A 25456-nucleotide genomic window follows, 5' to 3' on the forward strand; every position below is an offset into this window, starting at 1 on the left:
CATCTACTGGGCCTCTTGCTTCTCTGCAGGCACAGGATTTACCCCTGGATATGCGGGCCTCCTTGGCCGATCTTATTTCTGAAGCTATCCGGCAGGGCATTGCCCAAGGCCTTCAACAACATCATCCTGTGGCTCATGTTTCTTCTGTCTCCAAGAGGTCGGATAGGGCCATCTCTCGATCTCCTGTCCTTCACTGTAACGAGGACACTGTTGCTGATGTCTCTGATCACGATTCGGCGAGCCAGGATTCTGTGTCAGAAGAGGGGGAATTACCTGACCAAGACCTATCAGATGATGAGGATCTTGAGCCTGATCAGCCAGCCTTTGTGGGCCTTTTCAAGTCACACATGTTTCGATCATTGCTTTACAAAGCCAAGACTACCACCCGGCTCGGGATTGAGACTTCTTCCTCGTCCAACCCTCCTGCGCCAGCTGATCCTACATCTGTCCTGTTTCAAGAACCCAAGGTGCAGTCGGATATTATTCCAGCCCCCAAACTTTTTCAGAGGTCTTGAAATGCCAGTGGTCTTCTCCCAGCTCCGGTCCAATCCCTAACAACCTGGATCGTAAGTTCTACAACATGGCTTCGGAATTCTCCGACCTGTTACAGGTTCCAGTCGTAGATTCTCCCGTTGTGGCTTTATCTACCACCTCTCTTCCCGCGGGTCCTTCGGAGGATTATTTGCGGCCTGAGGAGAAGAAGGCTGAGAGGACCCTCATCAAGGGTGAAGCATCTGCTTGGTCTATTCAAGCTTCCTCCGCTGCATCGTTTTTCACCCGGGCTTCTATCCTGTGGTTACGCCAGCTGAAGGACCGGCTTCCGGCTTCTGACCATCGCGCCCATCAAGACATAAATAAAATCATCGCAGCTGCCGAATTCTCCGCGGATGCTACGCTTAATGCGGCCAGATTCTCTGCCAAGGCCATCGGCACATCTATCACTTCACGCCGCCTCCTCTGGCTCCGGAATTGGCAGGCGGACGCCCGAAATAAGTGGCGTCTCACCTCTTCTCCTTATGCGGCTGACAAGTTATTCGGTGCTCAGCTGGATCCGCTGCTAATCTAGACAAAGGACCATCGTAAAATCCTCCCCTCCGTGTCTCGTCACTCTGACCCACGGTCTCAGGGCTCCTTTCGCCGCTCTTCCTTTCGTGGATCCGACTCCAACTACTTCCAGCACCGCTCTCGCCGTTCCTTCCCTTCGAGGACACCACAACCCTCCGGAGATTAGGTCAGAAGGGATCCCGTTTTAATTCAAAATCCTCATTTTGATTTAAATAGTCTTCCAGGGTCCTCCTTTTTTCCTTATTTTTGTATGTGCTATATGAGATCACAGCTCCTCTCACGTAGGCCTTCATTGTGTCCCATACTATTGCACGGGGCGTTCCATGGTTTTCATTTTCCTTAAAAAAGGAGTTTACTTCTTCTTTAAGTTTTTGTATGCATTCTCTGTCACCCAGTAATTTGGCATTAAACCTCCATCTCTGTTGGTTCTTTCTCTTTACACACTTCCACCTAATTTCTAAGGGGTTGTGATCTGCCCAGTTATTCAGGTTGATTTCAGCCATTCCAATTTCTAATCCAAGTTTCCTGCTAACCTATGCCATGTCTATTCTGGACCACGACTTTTGTGCATTTGAATAAAATGTGTATTGCCTATCGTTTGGGTGCAGGGTACGCCAAATATCAATTAAGTCCAATTCATCGGCTAGATCAAAAAAAGCTCTCGGTAAATTTGTCCTTTTGGTTTTTTTTGCTTTATTACTTTCATAATCTTTCTCCAAATCCACAATACCATTAAAATCCCCTATTATACAGATTTCATTATATTCCATTTTTACTAATTGTTCATGGAATTTCTTAAAATATTCTCCCTGTTTTTTATTTGGAACATATATACCCACTAATAATATTTTGAAGTTCCCTCTCTTAATTTCAATCATAAGGGTTCTTCCCTTTGTATCCTTAAACTTTTGCTCTGTTTCAATTCCTTTCTTTACATAAATTACCACCCCACTCTTCTTTTTCTCTGCCAACGAAGTGAATGTTTGACCAAATTTTTTATATTCTAAACATTTACCCTCTTCTTTTTTTATGTGCACCTCTTGTAGACACATTATATCGACATTTTGTTTACCTAATTTTGTTAATATTAGTTTCCTCTTTTTGTAGTTGTTTAAGCCATTGACATTTACAGATATTAATTTCAGATCATTCATCCCTGTTTCCTTGTCTGGTTATTAGTTTTTGTTTGTTCGTACGGCTCTTACTGGTCTTGCTTTTTTCCCTTTGGCTTCTTCTTCTGTCTTCTTCTCCTCCGCAGTTGCTTCCTTTGTATTCTGTTGGTGTAGGGCCTCCTCCTCTACTGCTGCTGTCTCTAATTCCTCTTTGCTACTCTGCTCTTCCTCCGCACCTCTCAACTGGTCAAGGAAGTCTTGTGCTGTGCTCAAGCTTTCTATTTTTATTTTTCTCCCTTGCCAAGTAATTAACATCCCTTCTGGTAAGAGCCATCTGAATAGTATATTTCTTTTGTTTAACTGTACAGCTAGAAATCCATACTCCTTTCTCACCTCCCTTACTCTTCTTGGTATCTGTTTTAAAATTATTACTTCTTTTCCTCTATATGTTATCTGTTCCTCTCTTGTCATGTTATACAGAATATCTTTTATTTTTTTTCTTGCAAATCGGACATGCACTTCCCTAGAGAGCTTGTTCCTTCTTGCATAATTTGTCTGGACTCTCTATACGTCATCCAACTCTCTAATTATCTCTTGTTTATCTTGTTGAAGTACGTCTGCTATCAGCTCCGCCATTTTCTCGCCCAGGTCTTCCTCTTTATCCTCAACAATGTTTTGGAAACGCTGGTAGAAGGAAGCCTGGTCCATCTCTAATTGGATTATCGAATCCTCTAACTCTCTATTTTGACTTGTCAATGTTTGGTCCACAGTGTCTAATTTCTTTTCAGTTTGATCAATTCTTATTTCGGCTTTCTGAATTCGTTGTTCGTTATTGAATATTGAGGTTTGGATTTCGTTCATTTTCTGGTCCAATGCATGTATATCTGATTTTAATTCAACATGGTTATTGGACATTTTTTCCTGCATTGCCATCATGGTTTCTTGAATCAAGGTCAATGATGCTTGCAGAGTTTGCATTGTCGATGTGGGTGTAGATTTTTCCATTTTTGCCAGCCCTTCTGTTGATTTCTGTGTAGCTGGAGAGGTCATTGTTATAGTGGGGTTAGAGGGAGTCTTTTTTCCGGTTTTCACCACTGTTGATGACATGCTTGTCATTTCTTTCAAAATTATTTTTTGTTCTCTAATTATTCTTTCGATATTTCTCCAAATTCTCATTCACCAGCTGCCGCCTCTGTTTTCCTTCCTTAGTTTTTATCTATGTCTAATTTTGTCTTCTAAATCTTTAAGTAAAAGTAGATTCTATTTGACAATCAATATCAATTTAGTAATCTATACCTCTTCCCAACAGTACCTTATACTCAATATATAATTAATGTATATTTGGTTAGCTTAACAGTTAGTAGTTAGATAATTAATAACTTAATTTATAAAATATCAAGTTTAATTCTTAACAATCAATATATCAATTAATATAACTAAATACTATAAATAGTTTAAGTACTATAAATACTATAAATAAATACTATAAATACTGTAGATAGGAATTAATGCAATTATAAATATTTGACTATAAATGCAATTATAGATAGGTGAATGAATCTAAAAAGTTTAAAATGATATAACTTAAAAATATATACTATATATATCTAATCTAGAAAAATTAATTTGTAGGGAGATTAACAATTCTTACTGATAATTATATTTAAGCAATCAGGATATTGAAGAAAAAATAGTCAAAAGGTTCCAACGTTGTTATTTTTGTTGTTATTTCCCCCCCTCCTTTTTGGAATATAAACTGTTCTTTATTGCTCAGCCTCTATTCTTCTTCGGACTTTTTTTTTTTTCACTCAAGTCTATTCATCAAAGTTCAGCACTCTATTGTATTCCTTGCTGCTAGACTGTCCACAAGTCTGTCGTTCCAGCTATTCAGTTTAGTCCTCAGATAGAGAGACAGTTTAGTCTCTCTAATGGCTGCACTTCCTGTTCCTTAAGATAGTCAAGCTCGAACCACCTAGTTTCAGCCTCAGATGAATCTACTTCTATAGACAACAAAAGGAAAGGAATATTTTCACAGTTCTTGTATCTTCTCACCAATCCTCTCTTTGCGTGCTCACTTTCAACACGTCAGCTCTTTTCTTTTTTCCACGCCGGCTTGTCGGGCTCTCTCTCTGTTCAAACTGCTCACAGCTTTCAATCGCCACTTTTTTCCTCCGCGAGTCTTTTCCACCCGACTCCACCGACCCCTTTCACATACGCAGGAAGGGTGTGTATCTGTCAGCACTGCAGCATCCGATCTCCCTTGCTTCCAATCTGGTTGCTGGCTACCGCAGCTTCGCGTCGGCCATTAATTTGGCCGACTCACGCGTGCTGGGTTGACAGAGCCGCCCAGTCTTGCAATCAGCCTTTTGCGCTCCGCTTTCATGCTCACCTGGCTCGCTCTCTCATCCGTGGAGCTCTCCAGGCTCCGCGCCCCTGAGGGGCTCCCCAAAGCATGGTGACTGATGGTATTGAGGAGCAGCAGTCACTCACTCAATGCCATGTCGCCGCGGGTCACCAACCGGAAGTCCTCTTTTTTCAATTTATATGCTAACCATCTTCCTGGTTTATTTGCATTTTCAAAAAAGTTTTTTTTAGTTGCTCTTAATTTATTTGCTAATTGTTCCTGCTCATTTAAATTTATTTCATGTTTTTTCACTTCCATCAACTTCTTAATTTTTTTATTTTGTATATCTTTTTGGAGTTCTTTTTCTAATTTCTTATACTCCTCTTCCAGTCTTATCTGTTTTTGTCTTTTCTTTTTATTCTTTTTTCCCAAATAAGTTATTACCAAACCTCTAATATAAGATTTCATAGTGTCCCATACAATCTGAAGTGATATGTCCTCTTTTTTATTTACTTTAAAGAAAAACTCTAATTTTTTTCCATAAGCTGTTGAAAATCTTTTTCATTTAATATTGTTGCATTTAAAGTCCATCTTATCTTTTTCTTTTGACCTTTCCATGCTATTATCATTGGGTTATGATCCACCCAAATGTTTGAGTCAATATTTGCTTCTTGAATATTATTCATAAGTTCTGTTGACATCCATATCATATCTAACCTCGACCATGATAAGTGTCTATTTGAATAAAAAGTATATTGCTTTTCTTTCAAATGCTTTTGTCTCCATACATCTTGAATATTCAATTCTTCCATCATTGTAAAAAAAGATCTCGGCAGTATTCTTCTAGACTTTTTATTAGTCTTCATTGTTTTATAGTCCAAGTCCACCTCTACTATAGCATTAAAATCACCCATTATACATACATATTCATAATCCAGTTCTAATATTTTTTTGTGTAATCTTCGATAAAATTCTTCTTGTTTTTCATTTGGTGCATATACTGCAATAAGTAATATTTGTTTTAAGTTCATTTTTATTTCCACCATCAAAATCCTACCTTAATCGTCTTCAAAACATAGTTTAGGTTCTAATTTTTCTTTGATATACAGTACCACACCTCTTTTACTCTGTTGTATCAATGATGTGAATAAAACTCCTAGTTTTGGATATTGTAACAATTTCACATGTTGTCTTCTAATATGTACTTCTTGTAAACATATAATGTCCATTTTCAAACTATTAATTTACTTAAGGTTCTATTCCTTTTTATCGCCATATTTAGTCCATTTACATTCAGTGATATTACTTTTATTACTTCTTCCATGTTTTACTTGTTACTAGGTTTTGATTTCATCGCCCTTGTCTCTCTTTGTTCCATTGGGTCTTTTGATCTTGCCCCCTCTCTTAATGCTTTTTCTTCTTTTGTTTTTTCATCTCTCTCTCTATCTCCTCATTTCTTTGTTTTGTCTCGCCTACTGCACCCTGATCTTCCTCTAATGGTCCACAAAATTGTTGATGAAACAATTTTGCTTTTTCAATAGAATCAAGTCTATGTCTTTGTTCTTGCCATGTCACAATAATTCCTTCAGGTATTAACCATCTAAAACTCACTCCTTTGAATATTAAGAATTGATATTCTCTTCTCAAATCTCTAACTCTTCTGGGTATTTGTCGTAAAACCACGAGTTCTTTACCTTTATTTTTCAATGGTGTAATTCTTGCTGCTTGTAAAATCTCTCTTTTCATCACCTTCTTTGTAAATCTTACATGTACTTCTCTTGGTAATTTATTCCTCGTTGCATATCTTGTATATACTCTGAACGCTTCATCAATCTCATTTAAAATCTTTTCCTTGGGTTGTTCCAAAACTTCTGCCAAAATCTCTGCAATCACCTCGGGTAGATTTTCTCCTTTTTCTTCCTCTATATTTTGAAATCTTCATTAAAATTCAGAACATTCCATTTCAAGTGAGATAATTGATTTTTCTTGTAACTTATCTGTTGACACTAATTTCTCTTCTAATTCTTCAATTTTCTTCTCTTTGTTATCTGTTTTTTGTTCTACTTTTTGGATTCTCTCTTCATTTTTCCCCATCATCTCTTTCATCTCTTTTAACTCTTGTTTTATATCATCATGAAGCAATTGCATAAAATTTCTTAGTTCCATCATCTCTGACATTTTCTGTGTTTCAGATGTAAGTGAGTTGTAAATTTCTTCATTTTACTATTTTATAATCCACTTATGGTTAAATTATAATCCAAATCTTTAATCCACCCGATGGTTGAATTAGAAAAAAAAGCAAAAATAAAAGCAAAAGTCCCAAACAACCACCTCCCTTCAAAAATTTAAAATTCCCAATCTCCTCTATAAAAATTTAAAATGTAAAAAGAAAAAGAAAAGGAAAAAAGAAAAAGACCAAAAAAAAGAAAGAAAGAAAATTAATCCATTTATCCAGAGGGCACAGATTCAAAAGTATAAAAGGCAAAAAAGTAATAAGAAAAAAGAGTCAAAGATCCAATAAAAAGTAACCAAAAGAAAAAAGAAAAAGTCTTTCTTCTGACTCTTCAAGTCATAATCCACGATTTTTGTTTAAAAATCCAATTCTATTGAGTTCAGTAAAAAAGCATCTGAATAAAAAAAAAAGCCAAATCAAAGACACAAGCTTTTCTCTGTCAACCAAGGTCTCAAAACAAGGTACTTCAAAGAATTTGTAAAAAGAGAGTATTCAAACTAGTCTCCCAGGAAGAAAGGAAGAGTTATATAAGATCAAAGCCAAAATAAAGAGAAAAATAAACAAAAATTTAAAAAAAGTTTGAAAAGAAGTTCAGAGTCTAATCTTTTCTCCTCCACAGCTGTTCAATTATCTTTCAACCAAAATGTCAAGGTCAGTTATTTATTAAACTTTCTTCAGTGTATTTTTTCTTTTTCTTTTTCTTTCACCACTAGATGGCACTGCAGGTCAACTTTTAACGTTAACACAGCGCTTTCCCTTTAAGGTTTGTTGATTCAAAATAATTACGACGATCATCTCCATTCTATAATAGTTCATTCAGATGGGATTTCCATCTTCAATTTGGTTCAATTCATTGTCCCAATTCTTATTATCAATTTTTTAAAAAGGTTTAAAATTTCCCAAGTTCTCCTTTTTTTTTTTCCCAATAGTAAAATAGTAACAAGCTTCCGGTTTCACTTTCCTCTCCGCTAAAATATTGGATGTGGGAGTGGATTTCACCCACTCTCACTCCTCTCCTTCAGCTAGTCTTTTCCACCCTGTAAATTTTCCAGGTGGATTTGAAGAGAAACCTTTAGTACAAAAAACTCAAAGCACTCTCACCTTCCTATCACATGTCATCTTTCTTCATCCACTTTCGTTGTAGCCACCCCAGCTTCTTAGCGACATCTAGGTTGCTTTCTTCCCTGTCCGATTTGAGGAGCTTCTTCCGGTTCTACCAGGAAGTTTGCAGGCTCCCTGTGTTGACCGGTACGTGCTCCTCTTGTTTGTCATCACTACAAGATGACTTAGGTCCCTGGGAACCCTCGGACAGCGGAGATATCGATGGGTCTTTGAGAGCTTCAAAGAGCCTGTCTTTCCGCCGTGACGGTGGCCATGCCTCCTCCTAGGTTGTTGTTGACCTTGAGGGGCATGGCTGGGGTGGATGTGGCCAAGGTGGGCGTGGCCAGCTTCCCTGACTTACTCCTTCTCATTCCCATCTTTTCCCTTTCTTCTTTCCTCCCACCCTCCCCTTCCCCTTCTCTCCTTCTCATTTCTCTCCTTCCTTCCTTGCTCCCTTCCCCTTCCTCCTTCTCTCCTTATTCCCATCCCCTCCCTACCTCCCTTCCTTCCTTCCTCCCCTCCCTTTCCTCCTTCCTTCTCTCCTCTCTCCCTCCTTCTCATTCCCATCTCCTTCCTTCTTCCCCCTCCCTTCCCTTTCCTGGGCGAGAAGGTGTGAGTGCCCAGGGTGGGGCTGAGATAGTGGGAGGGTTTCTCGCTGGCACCAAGGCAGCCCCACAGATCTAAGATTAACCACATTCCAGCACAGATGGCAACCATCAAGTTATAGATTAGTACCTGTCTCGCCGGGGCCGGGGCTGAGGCACGAAGGACTGTTCCGTTGCTGTCTCAAGGACAACCCTGCAGACCAGATCTAGCCACATAGCGGGCCAGATCCAGCCCACAGGCCTTGAGTTTGACACCCCATGATAAATGATATAAAGAAATAAAACATTACAATTAATAACACATCAGTAAAAATAATACATAACATTATTACATAACATTAAAGAGTCACAGGAGCTATATTTTTTTAAAAAAATAAATATTTGCATCAGAATAAATAAATATGTGTGCCAGGCAATCTTCTTTGAATGCTCTAAACTGGGACATCATAGTAAAGAAGGTTTTTCTGCCCATTTGAGGACACATGTCTCGCTTTAGAAAGAAAATACTACAGTGGGAGAAGGGTTTCCAAAAATGTAGGCTAGATTCACATATTGCACTCTAATTGTGTTTGTTTTAACTATTGTTTATTGGATAAGGTATAGTGGCCCAGTTCAGAAAAATAAAAACATGTCTTAGATGTAACCATGGTATAATCACAAGTAGATTCACATGACTTAACATTATATTTTGCAGGTTTGTAAATGAACTTTCAGGCATTTTGGTTCCAATCTCGGTAGAACATTTGACTAAACATCAACTCCTTGTGTTGGCTTGGAAATGATTATAGAATAAGCAAAATGTGCATAGGAGAATAAAAGGTAGCTTGAGTATAAGGGATAACTGATTCTGGGGGAAAAAAGCTTTGGAAAGTTGGTATATGTTTAAGGATTCACAAAGTATCAATATTTGTGCCAATCTCCTACTTGAAAAATTGCCCAAATTATGGGTTTGCTCATGCTAGTATTTCTTCTCTCTCACTTAGGCAATGGTGAATTGGGATCCAGTGGATCAGACTGTCCTTGCTAATGAACAAGTTGATGAAAATGGCTGTTCATGGCGTTCAGGAGCAAAGGTGGAAAAAAAATACCTTAAACAGTGGTTCATTAAGACAACTGCTTATGCAAAGGTGTGAGTATAAATGCTTTTGGAGAGGGGAGTTAGTCCTCAAAAATTCTAAACCACAAGCAATCCTGAAGATCTTTGTATCAATAGAAATCAGTATCAGTACATCTATATAGAACTATTGTATATTTTTGTCTTCTCTAGTGTGGTGCCTTTACAGCTGCTTACAAAAATGGATAGAGTTGCATTAATGTAATGTTCTTAGGGCACCTTGCTTCTCTAAAGAATGTCTTTTTTGTGAACAAATGTGTCAAAATGACAGGTCATGCTAATCTAATAAAAATTGTCCATTTATGACAGTTTTTTTATATTCAGTCACAAACAAAGCACATTTCTGTGTGTGATAAAGATGAATTGAATGTCTTAAATCCTGATTTAGCTACACTAAACGAATATAATTTAGTGTACAATTTATACATTCAACATTCCACCAGGCTAGCTAAATGCAGATTCCATGTTTAACATTTTTCTGCATTACCTCCCCCCTTTAAAAATATTATTCAACATTTTACCTTATGGAAAGGTAAAAGGTTTTTCTATTTTGAGACCTTAACTGCCTGTTAAATACATTTGTTGCCATAATATGAATTCTGAAGCAACCTTATATGTGCAAACCCATCTTCCCCCTCCCTCTTCTATCAGTTCTATCTTTCCTTTGAGTTGGGATTCAGAGCTTCCATCTGGTGAATCAGATGGGAGGTCATATTACAAATGATAAGAAAGAAATTGCTCATCGGGTGGCTTCTTGTAAAAAAAAAATCATATTTATAATCTTTGCAATACCTATGGTTTATTAAAAGTTTTCCATAAATTGGAAGAATTATTTTTAATTCTTATTTTTAACGAGTTACATTTATTTATTATTTATTTATTAGTTCAATTTATATGTTGCCTTTCTCCGGAGACTCAGGGCAGCTTACAATGCATTTTTAAAAAAACCAATATAAAAACATTTAAAAATTAAAACATTAAAACCCATTCACACCATTCATGACCGGACCTCACAAGATCGCAACAGCGAGATCAACGGCCCCAGGCCTGCCGGAAAAGCCAGGTCTTCACTGCTTTTCGGAAGCCCAGTATGGTGGGGGTGGTCCGGACCTCAGGAGGTAACTGGTTCCAGAGAGCTGGGGCAGCCACAAAGAAGGCCCTCCCCCACTGGCCCGCCAGCCAGCATTGTTTAGCTGACGGGACCCGGAGGAGACCAACTCTGTGGGATCTTACTGGTCGCTGGGAGCTATGTGGTAGAAGGCAGTCTCGAAGATAACCTGGCCCTGAGCCATGTACATATTGTTTTGTTATTAAATAGAGGACAGTTTCACTATATTAAAAAAATTTTGAAGGCAGGGAATGAAAGCGAGAAAAAAATTAAAATATTCGGGATAATAATAATTTCTCTTTGCAATATCTCAGATCATTTTTCAATCACTTTGCTTGAAACACCCAGCCCTATAATTCTCTTGTCTCACTGTTTCTTACGAACTAGTACTGTTGACTGCCACTTTCCAACCATGCAAGATTGCTTCCTTAGCGCTAGAATTATGCCTTATAAATGATAGATTTCTTTAAACCTTAGCTTGTAGTGTAGAAAAGAGTAAAAGAAGGTATATTTATTTCTTCCTCCTCACTTTTTACATTCAAAAATATTTTTCAATTAGTGTTTAGTGGCTGCTTTAATTTTCATGATAACATTATTTTCTTTGTTTTCTTTACATTATATGAGTATTTCTGCATAGGTTCTTAATATATGCTGAATTTAACCTTTGATTATACTCTTATTTGTTCTTTTGATAAATTTCTTTATAACAGAAGCCTGGCTTCTCTTTTTTACTGGTATTCTACTAGTATTTAATAATTTTGTGTGAGTTTAGTAGGCTTATATAAAGTAAAATACACATCTAGTCACAAAATATCAGATTACATGTCTATCTCTTAAAAGCACGCGATCTGCAATTAAGAAAGCTGATAAATTATATCTCAGTTAGCAACCTGGTTCTATTATTATTAATTGATACGTTGCTATTGAATTTCCTGAGGTGTTTTAGACTGGTAGAGTGCCATTTGGATTGCTTTGGATCACAATTCCTGCAGCTTTCCTACAATTGCATACCTATAGTGCAACTCAGCATTGCATTTTCTTGTTGTATTAATATTTGTATATAAAGTCTTGTTTTGTAGAGAAAATAGAGAAGCTCTATAAAATTTTGTACAGGAAACTTTTTTTAATGAAAAGTAAGATTTTGATCATCTTTATTAGTAGTATTATATTTCTCATATTTATTTGTGATTAGCTTGATGTAGTGTTTAAAGCAACAAGCTAGAAAACTTCTAGTCCTGCCTTAAACATGAAAACTGACTGTGTGACTTTGAGCCAGTTCCTTTCTCTGAACTCAACCCACCTCAGAAGGTGGTTGTTATGGGAAAAATACAAGGAGGGAAGACTATTAAGTATATTAATAACCTTGATTTACTTATAAAAATATGGGAGGTGGTGGCTCAGTGGCTAAGATGCTGAGCTTGTCGATTGAAAGGTCAGCAATTCAGCAGTTTGAATCCCTAGTGCCGCGTAATGGGGTGAGCTCCCGTTACTTGTCCCAACTTCTGCCAGCCTACCATGTTTCTCTGAAAATAGGACATGTCTCGAAAATAAGGCCAAGCCTAGTTTTTGGGGTGGGCCTAAATATATGCCCTCCCCTGAAAATAAGCCCCTCCTCTCACACACACACACGTGCACACAGGTCCCTTGCCCTCCAACCACATCCCTGCGAACTCCTGCGCCCTCCGCCCCTTTTGCCACCCACGGCACTGACCGTAGATCTTGAGCAACTGCTCCTGTGCCATGGTGGTGGCCCACCCACTCTCACCCAGGCGTCATGTCCGCATAGCCTGTGCTACCAAGCGCCTGCCACAGCAGTTCCAGCACAAGCATCACTACCCCAGGGCTTCCTTGGCAGGGCGGCCACTGGCGGCAGAGAGGCTTCCATGCACGGTGGGCAGTCGTGGAGGCCAGGCACATCCCGCAGCTGGGCATGGGTCTCGGGGATGGCTGAGGCACTTCAGGTGTTGTTGCTGCCGCCTGCAGAGGCCCGGCAGCCCCCTGCGGCCAAGTTCAGCCACGGGCAAGGAGCGTTGGCCGTGGATGGGCCAGCCAAGCTTGATCTGTTGGGGCTGCCTTCAGCGCGGCTGCCCGGCATCTCGCTGCCAGGCGCCTGGAAAGAGTAAACTAAACCTATGATTGGAGCAGAGAGGAGCAGGGGGGAAGGGGAGGCCTCCAGCGACTGTCACCATAGAGTGGGAAGCACACTCCCAGAGCGGCAGCTGCCCTGGCTGGGGTTTGGGAGCCGCAAAGACAGAATTTGGGGGAGAGAAAGAAAGACCTCTGCTGCTTCTGCTTTTGGCTGCATGCAAGGAAAGCAGCAGAAGCAGCAGAAGTCTTTCTTTCTCTCCCCCAAACTCTGCCTCTGTGGCTTCCAAACCCCAGCCAGGGAAGCGGCTGCTCTGGGAGTGTGCTTCCCACTCTATGGTGATGGCTGGAACTGGACCCTGCAGGGAGAGCTGGCCCAAGTCATGGCTTCTGCGCAGATGCTAGTGGTGGACACTGGTGGCATTGTCTACGAGTTCAAGGACCTGGTACTCACCAGCTTCGCCCACATCAATGTAGTGAAGCCTAGGAGGTGCGCAAGCGGGGCGGTGGAGATAGGCACTCAAGCAACTTGATGCCTTCGGGCCGTTTGCATTCTACACACACACCATGGGAGGGGAGGGGCTTGATGGCAGCGCGCAAAGGGAGCTTCTCTCTGCCATACTCTCGGCTATGAATGCGCAGGCTGCTCAGGGCCTCCTGCACCCCCGAAATAATAAGACCCCCTGATAATAAGGCCAAGCCCTTATTTCGGGGTTCAAAAGAAAATAAGACCTTGTCTTATTTTTGGGGAAACATGGTAGCAGTTCGAAAGCACATAAATAATGCAAGTAGAAAAATAGGGACCACTTTTGGTGGGAAGGTAACAGTGTTCCGTGCGCCTTTGGCGTTTAGTCATGCCAGCCACATAACCACAGAGATGTCTTCGGGCAGCCCTGGCTCTTCGGCTTTGTAATGGAGATGAGCATGCATATGCACTGCATATGTGCAAGTCGGGAACGACTAGCACATATGTGCGAGGGGAACCTTTATCTTTACTTACTTATAAAAATAATAAAAATAGGATAGATAAATAAATAAATAAGCAAATCTGAAGACAGAATTACATCAAACCCTACTTAATTTTTTTTTTTTTGCTTATATATATCTATATATGTATGTGTATCTCTCTCTGTGTGTGTATATACATGGTATGTTAGGATTATTATAAGCATTAGAATAATATGCAGTATAGGCTTTATGTTTTTCAAAGTCCTGGTAGCTGCTTATTACTAAGAAAGCTAGATTCTTACAGAATTTTATTACAAATTTATTAAAAGCAGAAAAGGGATTAGGTTAATAATAGTCTTGAAAAGAGAATATGTTGAGTTTAGGATTTTATTTATCATTAGGATGATAAATCCTTGATCTTCTTACTAATCATCCATAAATAAAGTAGAGAGATGCTATCATCTTCCTGATTCTCCAGTTGCATCCCTTTCTAGATCGGGACTCCTTACGCACGGTCACTCATACCCTCCTCACCTCCCGTCTGGACTATTGTAACGGTCTCTACATGGGGCTCCCCTTGAGGAGTACTCGGAGGCTCCAACTGGCGCAGAGTGCGGCCGCGCGGGTGGTGATGGGAGCGACATGGCGCTCCCATGTAATACCTCTCCTGCGCGAGCTGCACTGGCTCCTGGTGGTCTTCCGAGTGCGCTTCAAGGTTTTGGTTATCACCTTTAGAGCGCTCCATGGCTTAGGACCTGGTTATTTACCGGACCGCCTGCTACCACCAATAGCCTCCCACTGACCAGTACGCTCCCATAGAGAGGGGCTCAAACAATGTCGACTGGCGGCCCCCAGGGGGAGAGCCTTCTCTGTGGGGGCACCTACTATCTGGAACGAGCTCCCCCCGGAGATACAGAGGATCCCGGATCTGCGTACCTTCCGTCGCGCGCTCAAGACTTTCCTATTTCATCAAGCCGGCCTGACTTAAGTCTTTCCCCTTTTAAATGGAAATTTTAAATTTGGTTTTAAATTATTGGGGGTTTAAATTTGTTCAGCCAAATTATTTAATTCGTTTTAGTCTATTTTAAATTTTGTATTTATATGTTTTATTCTATGGCTGTTCACCGCCCTGAGTCCTTCAGGAGTAGGGCAGTATACAAATTCAATAAAATAAAAAAAAATAAAAAATAAAGAGAGAATGTGCAGATAGCTTTTTTCCAAGCTCTGGGAACTCTTTTACACTATTAAAATTAATGCTAAATCCTAAATTGTATTTTACATATGATAGAAGCTATTTAAATTCAAGAAAGAATAATTCTGTGTAGATGCCAACTGGCTGTGCATTTTTCATAAGTACTCTTATAGATATGTAGTGACCATACACCATTTGTTCTGTACATGTTTAATGTCAACGATTTAAAATGTCCTCTTACTGTTATTGCAGGCCCTGCTTGATGGCTTGTCAGATCTCCCTAAATGGTATGGAATAAAGGAAATGCAAGCTAATTGGCTTGGGGATTGCACTGGATGTTATTTTGAGTTTATGCTGAAAGTAAGTTGTTCCTTGGAAATCATTGAAAAGTATTTTCCCTAATAAATTGCAAATGGTTGAAAGCTGTTAGAATTTATCTGTGAAATATGGGTAGAGTCCTTTGAAATTGAATTGTATGAAGAGTAACTGAAATGCCTGTGTTTCCCTGAAAATAAGACCCAGTGTTATATTTTTTTGAACCCTGAAATAAGCGCTTGGCCTTATTGCCATGTGCTCAAAAGCCTGATTGGGCTTATTATCAGGGGATGTCTTATTTTGGGGGAAACAGGATATTGATGTACTTTCTGATAGCAGAAAATAAATGATTCTGATGATGGAGAAGGCTACATTTGCAGTTATTAAGAACAAAGGGGAACTTTCAATATGTAGCCCACATTAGATATGGCTCTTAAAATATAAAAGTATGTATGGCCACCTTAACAAAAACATATTAGTAAGAAAATGCACGAGTAAAGCCTTTTTAGATAAGGAAGAAATTATGTGAACCCCCAGAAAAAGCTTTCAAGCTATGTTGAGTAATTTCATTCATTGAAATGAATGAACAGGACACTCTTCTTTCTTTGTTGAATTTCTAAGAAATGAACACAAGCCAAGTTTCATAACTGCAGTCCATTTATGATTCTAGCTAATGATCACAAACTATAATTGATCAACTTGATCAGGTCCAGAAATTCATTCAAACCATAGTCAATATAAAGAAAGCAAAGTTTAGCAGTATACTCAAATCAAACCAGGGTATGCCACTTTCATTTGCAAAATATGGTCCTCAAAACATAACTAGTATGTCTTCCGTGTTTCAGATATACCTGCAAAGGAATGATGTTTTGAATAAATTGTGATAATCCTACTTCCTTGTTTGACAGATTAATAACAAACCAACAGGAGAAACAATAGCAGCATATGCCTCAGCACCTGAAGCTATATATGGTTCATCCCATTTGTATATCTTATCTAACCATCGGTTGTTACATGCAGATAGCCTTCTGAAAGAAATCTTCCAAAGGGAATTTGTTCAAGGAAAAGGTGATTTACTGTCCATTTTTTAACATTGCTTGATTTGGTCAATCAGAACTGATCAGTTCACATATACAATATTTCATCATGAGAGATCACACCTATCAAAAAATAGGTACAGATATATAATCTGAATTATGATGGTTATCATTCAAGATTATCAATTATAACTCTTGTATATGGTTAATCTTCCCCTAAAATATTTGCTTCTGCTCCTATTAGTCAGAATATAACATTTTATTGTATTAATCAAGAGGAAAAGAGAGAAGTGGTCCCTTTTAAAAGAACAAATACTTTTTGGTAAGCAAAACAGCTAAAACATAAACAAATACTCATACATAGACAACACATGGGTTTTTAAGGAACAATCTTTTAAGAGTTATGTGTGGGAACAAAAATGTCTTAGTGTAATAATACTTAAGGAGATCTCTTTTTGCCTATTAATTTTCATTGTGATGTTATTCATAAACCCTTGGAGAATAAATAATGTAGGGGGGGAAATTAACCAAAAGGAAAAAAGTAGAAGAAAGCTTTGGTATTCTTTAAAAGCTAATTAAGTTGAAAAATGCTGATCTCACTTCAAACAAGTAACATTTGATCTTCAGAGATGGCTTTATTTAGTTAATAGCAAAATATAACATTAGACCTTCCTTTTTTTTTTTACTTTATGCATGCAGAAAGACAACCTCAAACCAGTAAAAATAAGAAGATAGGAGAACCTAATGTATATTTTATACTCATCAACAGTCCCTGGTTTATTAATTAATATATTATTATAATATGAACTGAATGGTGTGGTGGCTCAGCAGTTAAGATGCTGGGCTTGTCAGCTGGAAAGTCAACAGCTCAGGTTCGAAACGTGAGCACCACGCAATGGGATCCGGTCTTCACAACAGCTCCTGCCAACCTAGTGTTCAAAAGCATGCGGATGCAAGTAGATAAACAGATACTACTTTGGTGGGAAGATAACAGTGCTCTGTATGTCATGCTGGCCACATGACCATGGAAATGTCTTCAGACAGCCCTGGTTCAATGGCCTTGAAACAGAGATGAGCACCACCCCCTATAGTCATCAATAACTAGCAGAGTAAAATCCACAGGGACAGCATCCTTTGATAAGTAGACAAGACTGACGTTTTGAATCAGATTACATGTTCTTGACAATTATTTCTTAGTGTCTGGCTTTCTAATTTGTCAATGTGATTCTTTAATCCTATTCCCCTCATTCCTGATAAACAGTTAAATTCCAAAGCTTTTGCATAAAATTCAACATTACATTAACATCTTTAACATTTAATATAATTGTTTACAGTATATATCTTAATAAGATGTCTCAAAAAATACCAAAAAATCATATGATCGTAATAATGTTTTCTATATTCAAGCATAGAAAATTAATATCTATCCTTTTAAATGCATTTTTTGTGTAATCTTATACACTTTAAATACATTTTTGATGACTCCACCATAATCTCACATTTGTAGATACCATTTTAATATTTTAAGAACCTGAATCCATTCATGGTACTTTATCGGAGATTCCAATTCTTTATCCCAGAAATGTCCACTTTAAAAATATTGTTAAAGTTCTGATAGAGATATGTTAAAGGTTTTAATTCTATCATTAATTCTGTCAAGTAAGAGATTAATTCAAGTGTCCTTGAGGTGGCCAAAGTGTCTCATCCATATTAGTCTTTTAGAACACTTGAGAATTAGGAAAGCAAATTCAATCTGAAATTCAGAAAAATAGAAGAACAAAAATTCTTAATAATAACTGAACATTTGTGAAATAATGTTTTTGTTTTTAACTTTTTTTTATTTAAATACTTTAATGATAAAGTATAGAAATTAGAATATATGATGAAGTACAACTAACAATATTATATTGCTACAATAGTAAAAATATAAAAATTAGTAATTAGTTGAGAGAGTTTGAAGAGATATACACATAAAATATTAATATTAATATCATAGTCCATTAACATATTATTAAATCTAGTTACATAGATTGTCTATTATTCCATATTCTCATATTCCATATTATAGTATATTTCAGTACAATGATATTTATATAGTATATTTAAATTCTTTATTATTTAAATGCCTTTTTAAGGACTTACCTCTCCTATCCCCTCAAGAAAGCAGAATTCTTGGAACAGGCAGAATTTCAAAAGAACTTTTATTGGGAGATAGTGATAGCAAGGAGAATAGGCAGGATCTGAAGTTCCCATTCAAAACTGTTAATTAAAGGTTATAGAAACCCCTCTCCTCTGTCCAGTCCGAAGTAAGTAAATCCATAGGCGTGAAGTTGTTGTGAGAACTTTGAGCTGAGAAGGCAATAAGAAGCCGTTCTTAGGCGCCGCTTGCATGTTCCTTCAGATCTGAGACAAAACAGATGGCCCCAGGCTCATCCCTCCCCTCTCCCATTTCCCAGGAAGGTATATCAAAGTAAAAGAAAGACCAGAAATAAAAGATCATAAAATGTGACCATACCCCCTCCCATCAGAATAGCAGTATCCCGAGAGGGATCTATGCGGACCTGACATGCTGCTCCCCTAGAAGAAGGAGAGATCCACCTGGAAGAAAACAAAGAGTGGGGAGAAAGGAAATGATTAGTTATGTTTGCCTGGATAACGGGCATGAAACTGTTTGAGTAGCCTAGGGGCTCTAACATGTTTTTTGTGTACCCACTCATTTTCAGATGAGGGGAGGTTTTTCCAAGCTGCCACATACTGGATTATTCCGTGGTGCTTTCATGAATCAAGGATTTCCTTGATTTCAAAATGCAGTTCCCCCTCAACCATAATAGGCTATGGCACTGGGGCAGCCTTGGGTCTTAAGGGTGAGGTTATCTCAGGTTTTAGGAGGCTGTAGTGGAATACTGGGTGGACCTGTCTCAGCATTTTTGGCAATTGGAGTTCTACCATAACAGGGTTTATGAGGCATGTAATGGGGAAGGGCCCGATGAACTCAGGTCCCAGCTTTTTAGAGGAATCCAACTTGGAATGGTTTTGGCTGTATTTGTTTTTTATCTGCTTGCACTTTGTAAGCTGCTCTCGCTTCATCTAAGGTTTTGCGCATCAGTGGCCAGGTGTTCTGTAATTGCTCAATCCATTCTTTCAGGGAGGGTATGGTGGGTTCTTCGGCTGGGAGCTATGGCATTGGGCTAATGTCCTGTTAAGTGGCTACACAGAAAGGGTTAAATCCACTGCTGGTATGGACTGCATTATTGTAAGTGACCTCTGTGAAGGGGAGGAGATTGGTCCAGTCATCTTGTTGGTAGTTTATGAAACATCTAATTTCCTTGAGGGCCACATCAGGGCTGTGGTTGACCTCGGGGGCTGGGTGGGCGTGGCCAACTGGGTGGACATGGCCAGCTTGATGCCACCAGCCAAACTGCTGGCATATTTCCTCTTCACACTGGGTAGGCCGGGCCAAAGCCACGCTGGCCCGATGTTTCCTCTTCACACTGAGTAGACCTGGCCAAAGCCACGTTGGCCCAATGTTTCCTCTTCACACTGGGTAGATTGGGTAGACTGGGTAGACCGGGCCAAAGCCACGTTGGCCTGATGTTTCCTCTTCACACTGGGTAGACTGGGTCAAAGCCATGCTGGCCTGATGTTTCCTCTTTGCACTGGATAGACTGGGCCAAAGCCACACTGGCCTAATGTTTCCCTTTGCACTGGGTAGACTGGGCTGAAGCCACACTGGCCCGATGTTTCCTCTTCGCATTGGGTAGACCAGGCCGAAGCGACAGGGGCCTGCCCCTTACATTTTCCAGGATGGCCCTGCGGGTCGGATCTGGCATGCAGGCCTTGTGTTTGACACCCCTGATCTAAGGTATTGTTCTAGGACCAAGTTTGTCTGATCCACCATTCATTTGCGGATGGTGATTCGAACTCTGTCCCTGATGAGTTCCCAAAAGGGCCAGAAATGCCCTCCAGAACTTTGAGGTAAACTGGATCCCCCGGCCTGAAATTATCTGCCATGGGGTGCTATGCAGATGATATATGTAGTGTGGGAATAGTTTGGCTAATGTCTTGGCTGTGGGGATTTTTTGGCATGGGATGAAGTGGACTAGTTTCAAAAACAGCTCCATCACCACCCAAATGATGGTGTTTCTTGCAGTCTCAGGCAGCTCTATGATAAAGTCCTTAGAGATCTCTCTCCAGGGTGCTGAAGGCTCGTCACTGATTGCAGGAGGCCAGATATTTGCCCTCGTAGCCTTTTTGCAGATGCACAAATAGGGCAGCTAGCTACATAGTTCTCAATGTCCTTCTTCAGGTATGGCCACCAAAACTGCCTTTTAAGTAAGTACAGAGTTTTACAAACCCAAAGTGCCCGCTACTTTGGAGTCACGGCAAGCCTGCATAAATTTTAGGCTCTGACTGAGTGGGACATACAATTTTCCTCCCACCCAAGGTAGGCCATCTTCCATCAAGCAGGAGTCTTCGTAGTTTATGAACCATTTGTCATCAACTAGGGCCTGCTTAAAAACTAGGGTGATGGCATTGTCCAGGGACAATGTCCCCCTTTTGCTTGCACTCTAGTGGTTATTCTGGCAACTAACTCTGAAGCTGGAAGCAGGGGCTCTGGCTTTGTGCTTTTATACTGTGGCAAATTAAACAAGGTATCTGCTAGGAAGTTTTTTCCCCCTGGAAGGTAGTAGAGGGTGAAGTTAAACTGCTGGAAGTACTGGGGCCAGCATGCTTGCTTCGGGGACAGTTTTCTCTGTGTTTTAAGGGCTTCCAGATTCTTTCAGGTGAATGCATAGGGCTGCAGCTGGCCCGTTTGTTCTCTTGGAGTAGGACGGCACCGACAGCTACGTCGCAGGCATCAGCTTGGATGACAAAAGGTTTTTCCTGGTCCGAATGTTTCAGCACTGGCTCAGCAGAAAAAAATCTTTTTAGTTTTCGAATGCAGCTTGGCATCACATGGCCCACCTAAGAGGTTGGCTAGGCTTCCATTTGTCCCCCTCTTTTGTCTTTAGCAAGTTAGTAATAGTGCAATCTGGGAAAAGGCTGGAATTTATTGCCTATAGAAATTTGCAAAGCCAAGGAAGCTCTGTAGTTGTTTTCTTGCTCAGGGAGGCACCCATTCGATCACTGCTCACACTTTCTCCGGATCCATCTCTACTCCTTTATCGGAAATCTGATAGCCCAGATAGTCTATTTTTTCCTTATGGGATTCACATTTGGAGAGCTTGGCGTATAACTTAGCAGCAATGAGTTGGTTTAGGACTGCACAGACAAGTTTCAAATGCTCCACTTTCGTTTTGGTGTAAATTAATATGTCATCAAGGTACACCAAAACTCCCTTATAAAGGTGTTCATGGAGCACTTCATTTATCAGCTGCGTGAACCCAGCAGGGGGGGCTTGTAGCCCAAAGGGGAGTACGTTAAACTGGAAGCATCCAAGGGGGCAGTTAAAAGTGGTTTTCCAACTGATTTCCCTCTTTAATTATAACCCTATAATAGGCCTCCTGGAGGTCCAACTTAAAGAAAATTTTCCTTGTTGACAAGTGGACCAACAGGGTACACTTTTTCCATGCATACCGTATTTAGACCCATATAATCAACGCACAAGCAAAAAGACCCATCTTTCTTCTCTTGGAACAGTACCAGAGCAGCTACTTTGAATCTAGCTGGTTGAATGATATCCTGAGCTAGATTCTTGTCTATGAAGGTACATAACTCCTCCAGCTCCTTGGGGGTCATGGAATATAATTCTGGCTTAGCTCCAGAGACAATTTCAATAGCTCAGTCTATGGGCCAGTGGGGAGGAAGCTCATCCAAGCCTGTTTCACTGAACACCTTGGCTAGGTCCCGCTAGTCTTGGGGTATGTCCTGCAGCGGCTGCGGCCACTTCTTTATTAGGCCAATCTCCCCGCTTGAGGTTGCCACTATGCTAGCTCCCTCTTGGGAACTTCAGGAGCACCTCCTTTCAGTTCAACTGTGAGTTCCACCATTTCAGCCATATCAGTCCTAAGACGAAGAGCCATTCCATCCTGGGTGCCACTATAAAAATTAGAATCTCAGTGTGGCTTCCTATTGGCTAGCTGCAGGGGCTTGTTGGCAAATGTGGCTGGGACTCCACCTGTGATGGATCCATCTAGCTGACAGAATGCAATCAGGTTCTTTAATCTGTAGTACAGTGGACTAAAGCACTGTAATTAACATCTGCTGCTTGCAATTACTGCAAGTTCAAATCTCACCAGGCTCAAGGTTGACTCAGCCTTCCATCCTTTCAAAGGTAGATAAAATGAGGACCCAGATTGTGGGGGCAATAAGTTGACTTTGTATAAATATACAAAAGTATGAAGGCTATTGCTTAACGCATTGTAAGCCGCCCTGAGTCTCCAGAGAAGGGTGGCATATAAATTAAAGCAAAAAAAAAAAAATCTCTTCAAGCGGACTCCCAATTTCCCCCCCAGAGTTGGGCTTATTAAGCATCTGGTGCACCCCGGGTCTATTAAAGCTCTTAGCTTGACTTTTTTCCCCGAGTTGGGGATCAATAGTTCTAGGGGCAGGGTGACCAGTTCGATCGGCCCACTTACCAGGAGGGTCATCTTCGAAATTGCTGTTGGATGGACCTGGGTCCTCTTCCAATGGGGTCGGAGTTCCCTTTCTGGTATTCAGGGAGGGACGGAACTCTATGACCTTGTCATTCTTCAGGGCTGTGTGTTTGGTGTGTTGCGCAGTGTTGGTTGGCTTTCCTTTGGCCAGGCGATCCTCCTTCTTGGCCAAGGTTTTCATTCAGCATGCTGCAGTTCGGTGGCCTTCCTTGCTACATTTGAAGCAGGCAGTTGGGCACAGCGGTGCTGCTTGGGGTGATGAAAGCATGATAGAGGTCGTCATTCAGCCCGTCCTTGAAACAGCTCACAAGGATGTCTTCTGGCCAGTCCATGCGGCAAGCTAGGTCTTGAAATTCCTCAGTGTACTTGTATATTGGGTGGTGACCTTGCCTCACGGTCTTGATGCAATCCCTAGCCTTTCAATCTGCCAAGGGGTCTTCAAACCTCTGTCTCAGGGCTGTCATTAAACAGTCAAAGTTTTGGAACTCCGAGGCATTTGCATTGTGTAGGCTCCCTCCAGAGCCAGGGTAATGACCCTGACTTTGGCCCCTTGGGTGGGGAGATCTTCCCCATATTCCTACAGGTGACAACATAGGTGAGGACATGGGCAAAAAGAATTCCAGCTGTTGGGGGTCTCCATTGAACTTGATGCCCAGGGGTGGTGCTATTCACTCCATCTGGGGAGCTCATTCAGTTCCAACCCTGGGGACGTTCACAGAGCCCAGGCCTCTGAGAGGAGGGATGGCGGCTGTTCGATCTGCAGTCTTGGTTGTGTTTGCGGATGTCTCTGGGGTAGGGGAATTCCCGCTTCCGACTGCTTCTCCATATACTCCCTCACCTACATCCATGCAGGCCATGGCATCTTGGGCTTTTAGGTTCTAGAAAGCCTCCATCAAGAAGCCTATGGCGTGCTTCATGAGGTGATCCCCACAATCTGGCTCCTCATCCAGGTTGCCGTCATCAGAGAGGGCTTCCAACTCGTGTCTCCAGCCATGCTATCGACTGCCTCGAGTGAAGGTAGCTCTTGGTTCTTCCTTCCCAGTCTTCCTTCTTCCCCATGCCAATGGACCACCTCAGCTTCATGGGGTCTTCCAGGATAGCCAATTCCTCCCTCCAGCCTCTGGTGGTTGCATCAGATTGAGCCGTTGTGGAAGTTTCCTCTCCATACTTGGCCTCTCTGTGTTCACTTCCCTGTCAGACATTGCTGAAGGAAATCAACAACTGGCAGATGACCTGAACGTGTTTTACTGCAAGTTTGAAAGGAAACTACAGCCATCTATCTCCACAACTCCCATTTCAGACACACTTAACAACAGCCAAGCCTCCTACAACTGACCTCTTCCCATTGGGTTCAAAACCCCTAGTGATCACAGAAAAGGAAGTGCAAGACCTATTTCACAGACAAAAACCAGGAAAAGCTCCAGGCCCAGACAAGATAACTCCTTCTTGCTTAAAAGTATGTACTGACCAATTGGCTCCCATCTCCACCCGTATCTTCAATAAATCACTAGAGATGTGCTATGTTCCTTCTTGCTTCTTTTTTTTTTATTGAAAAGTTTTATAAGAAATACAAACAATTTTCTCCCCCCACCCTTTCCCCCTCCCCACATAATAGAAAGTATACATTTTCTTATACTTAATAAGTCCTACATATACATGTTTCCCTTAAAGAAAGCATTAAAATAAAACATTTTAATTACATTCGGAGTTGCTCTTCTTCTCTTTCTTTTCTCATTCCACAACAAACCTTCTTCTACTCCTCCTTTCTTTCCCTTCCCTCCCTCCTCTTCTCTCCTACTTTCTCCTGCCTCCTCTCCTACCTCATACTACTTCCTTTTCCTTTCCCCCACTTCTCTCTTCTTTTCCCCCTTCTCACCTTCACTCCTACTCCTGTCCCCTTCCCTTCCTCCTCTCCTTTCTTCCATTCCTCTCCCTCCCTCTCCTCTTCCTACCCTCTCCTCCTCTCTCCTTTCTAACTTCTTTGCTGTGAAATATTCTCCTCCTTTAGTATCTGAGCAACTCCTGTATTCTAATCGTAGATACTTTCTTCTGTTAAGACATTTCTCTATTCATCACTTTTTTCTCCCCCCCAACCCTTATCCCACCCTCCCCACCCACCCCTGACTTCCCAGAGCAAAAACAGGGTATAGCATCTAACAAACATATGCTAAAATAAACTAACTAATTATAGAGTTCAAAACTCCCACACGTTCTTTAACTCCCCTTGCTCCAATTCATCAATCTCCCTTTTATAAATTCTCATAACCCATTAAGTTAAATTCATTCTTCCTAATTATAAAAAAACTTTTTCTTGATGTATAATCCAATACTTTAACAATATCACAAACAGTAAAAATCATAAATAAATTCCATTTCCACACCCTCAAACATCATTCTTTTGATCATTACTCCCTAATGAAATTCTGAATTTAACATTAATCCTCTTTCCTTCAGAAAAATTGGGCATCTTGAAATCTTACACATTTTATCTCATATGTCTTTTAAAATAATATAAATCTTATGTTAAACATTCTAAAAAATCTCTTAATACCATTAAAACACTTATTTACCAAATATGAATTTCCAAGTCTGCAGAAGGAT

The 25456-nt window shown here is 40.4% G+C and overlaps 1 protein-coding gene across 7 annotated transcripts in view; it reads left to right on the forward strand.

The window, feature by feature from the left end:
- The window catches only part of LARS2 (leucyl-tRNA synthetase 2, mitochondrial), a 216366-nt gene that overhangs the window by 70321 nt on the left and 120589 nt on the right, over nt 1-25456 (forward strand). For all 7 annotated transcript variants that reach the window (XM_060685937.2, XM_060685936.2, XM_060685940.2 and 4 more), the window contains 3 exons: nt 9444-9587; nt 15160-15267; nt 16131-16290. In XM_060685937.2, coding sequence (XP_060541920.1) covers nt 9444-9587; nt 15160-15267; nt 16131-16290 — 412 coding nt within the window. The remainder of the gene's footprint in view (nt 1-9443; nt 9588-15159; nt 15268-16130; nt 16291-25456) is intronic.

Source organism: Pantherophis guttatus, chromosome 4 (assembly GCF_059756535.1).
Source record: "Pantherophis guttatus breed Tessera chromosome 4, ASM5975653v1, whole genome shotgun sequence".
NCBI lineage: Eukaryota > Metazoa > Chordata > Lepidosauria > Squamata > Colubridae > Pantherophis > Pantherophis guttatus.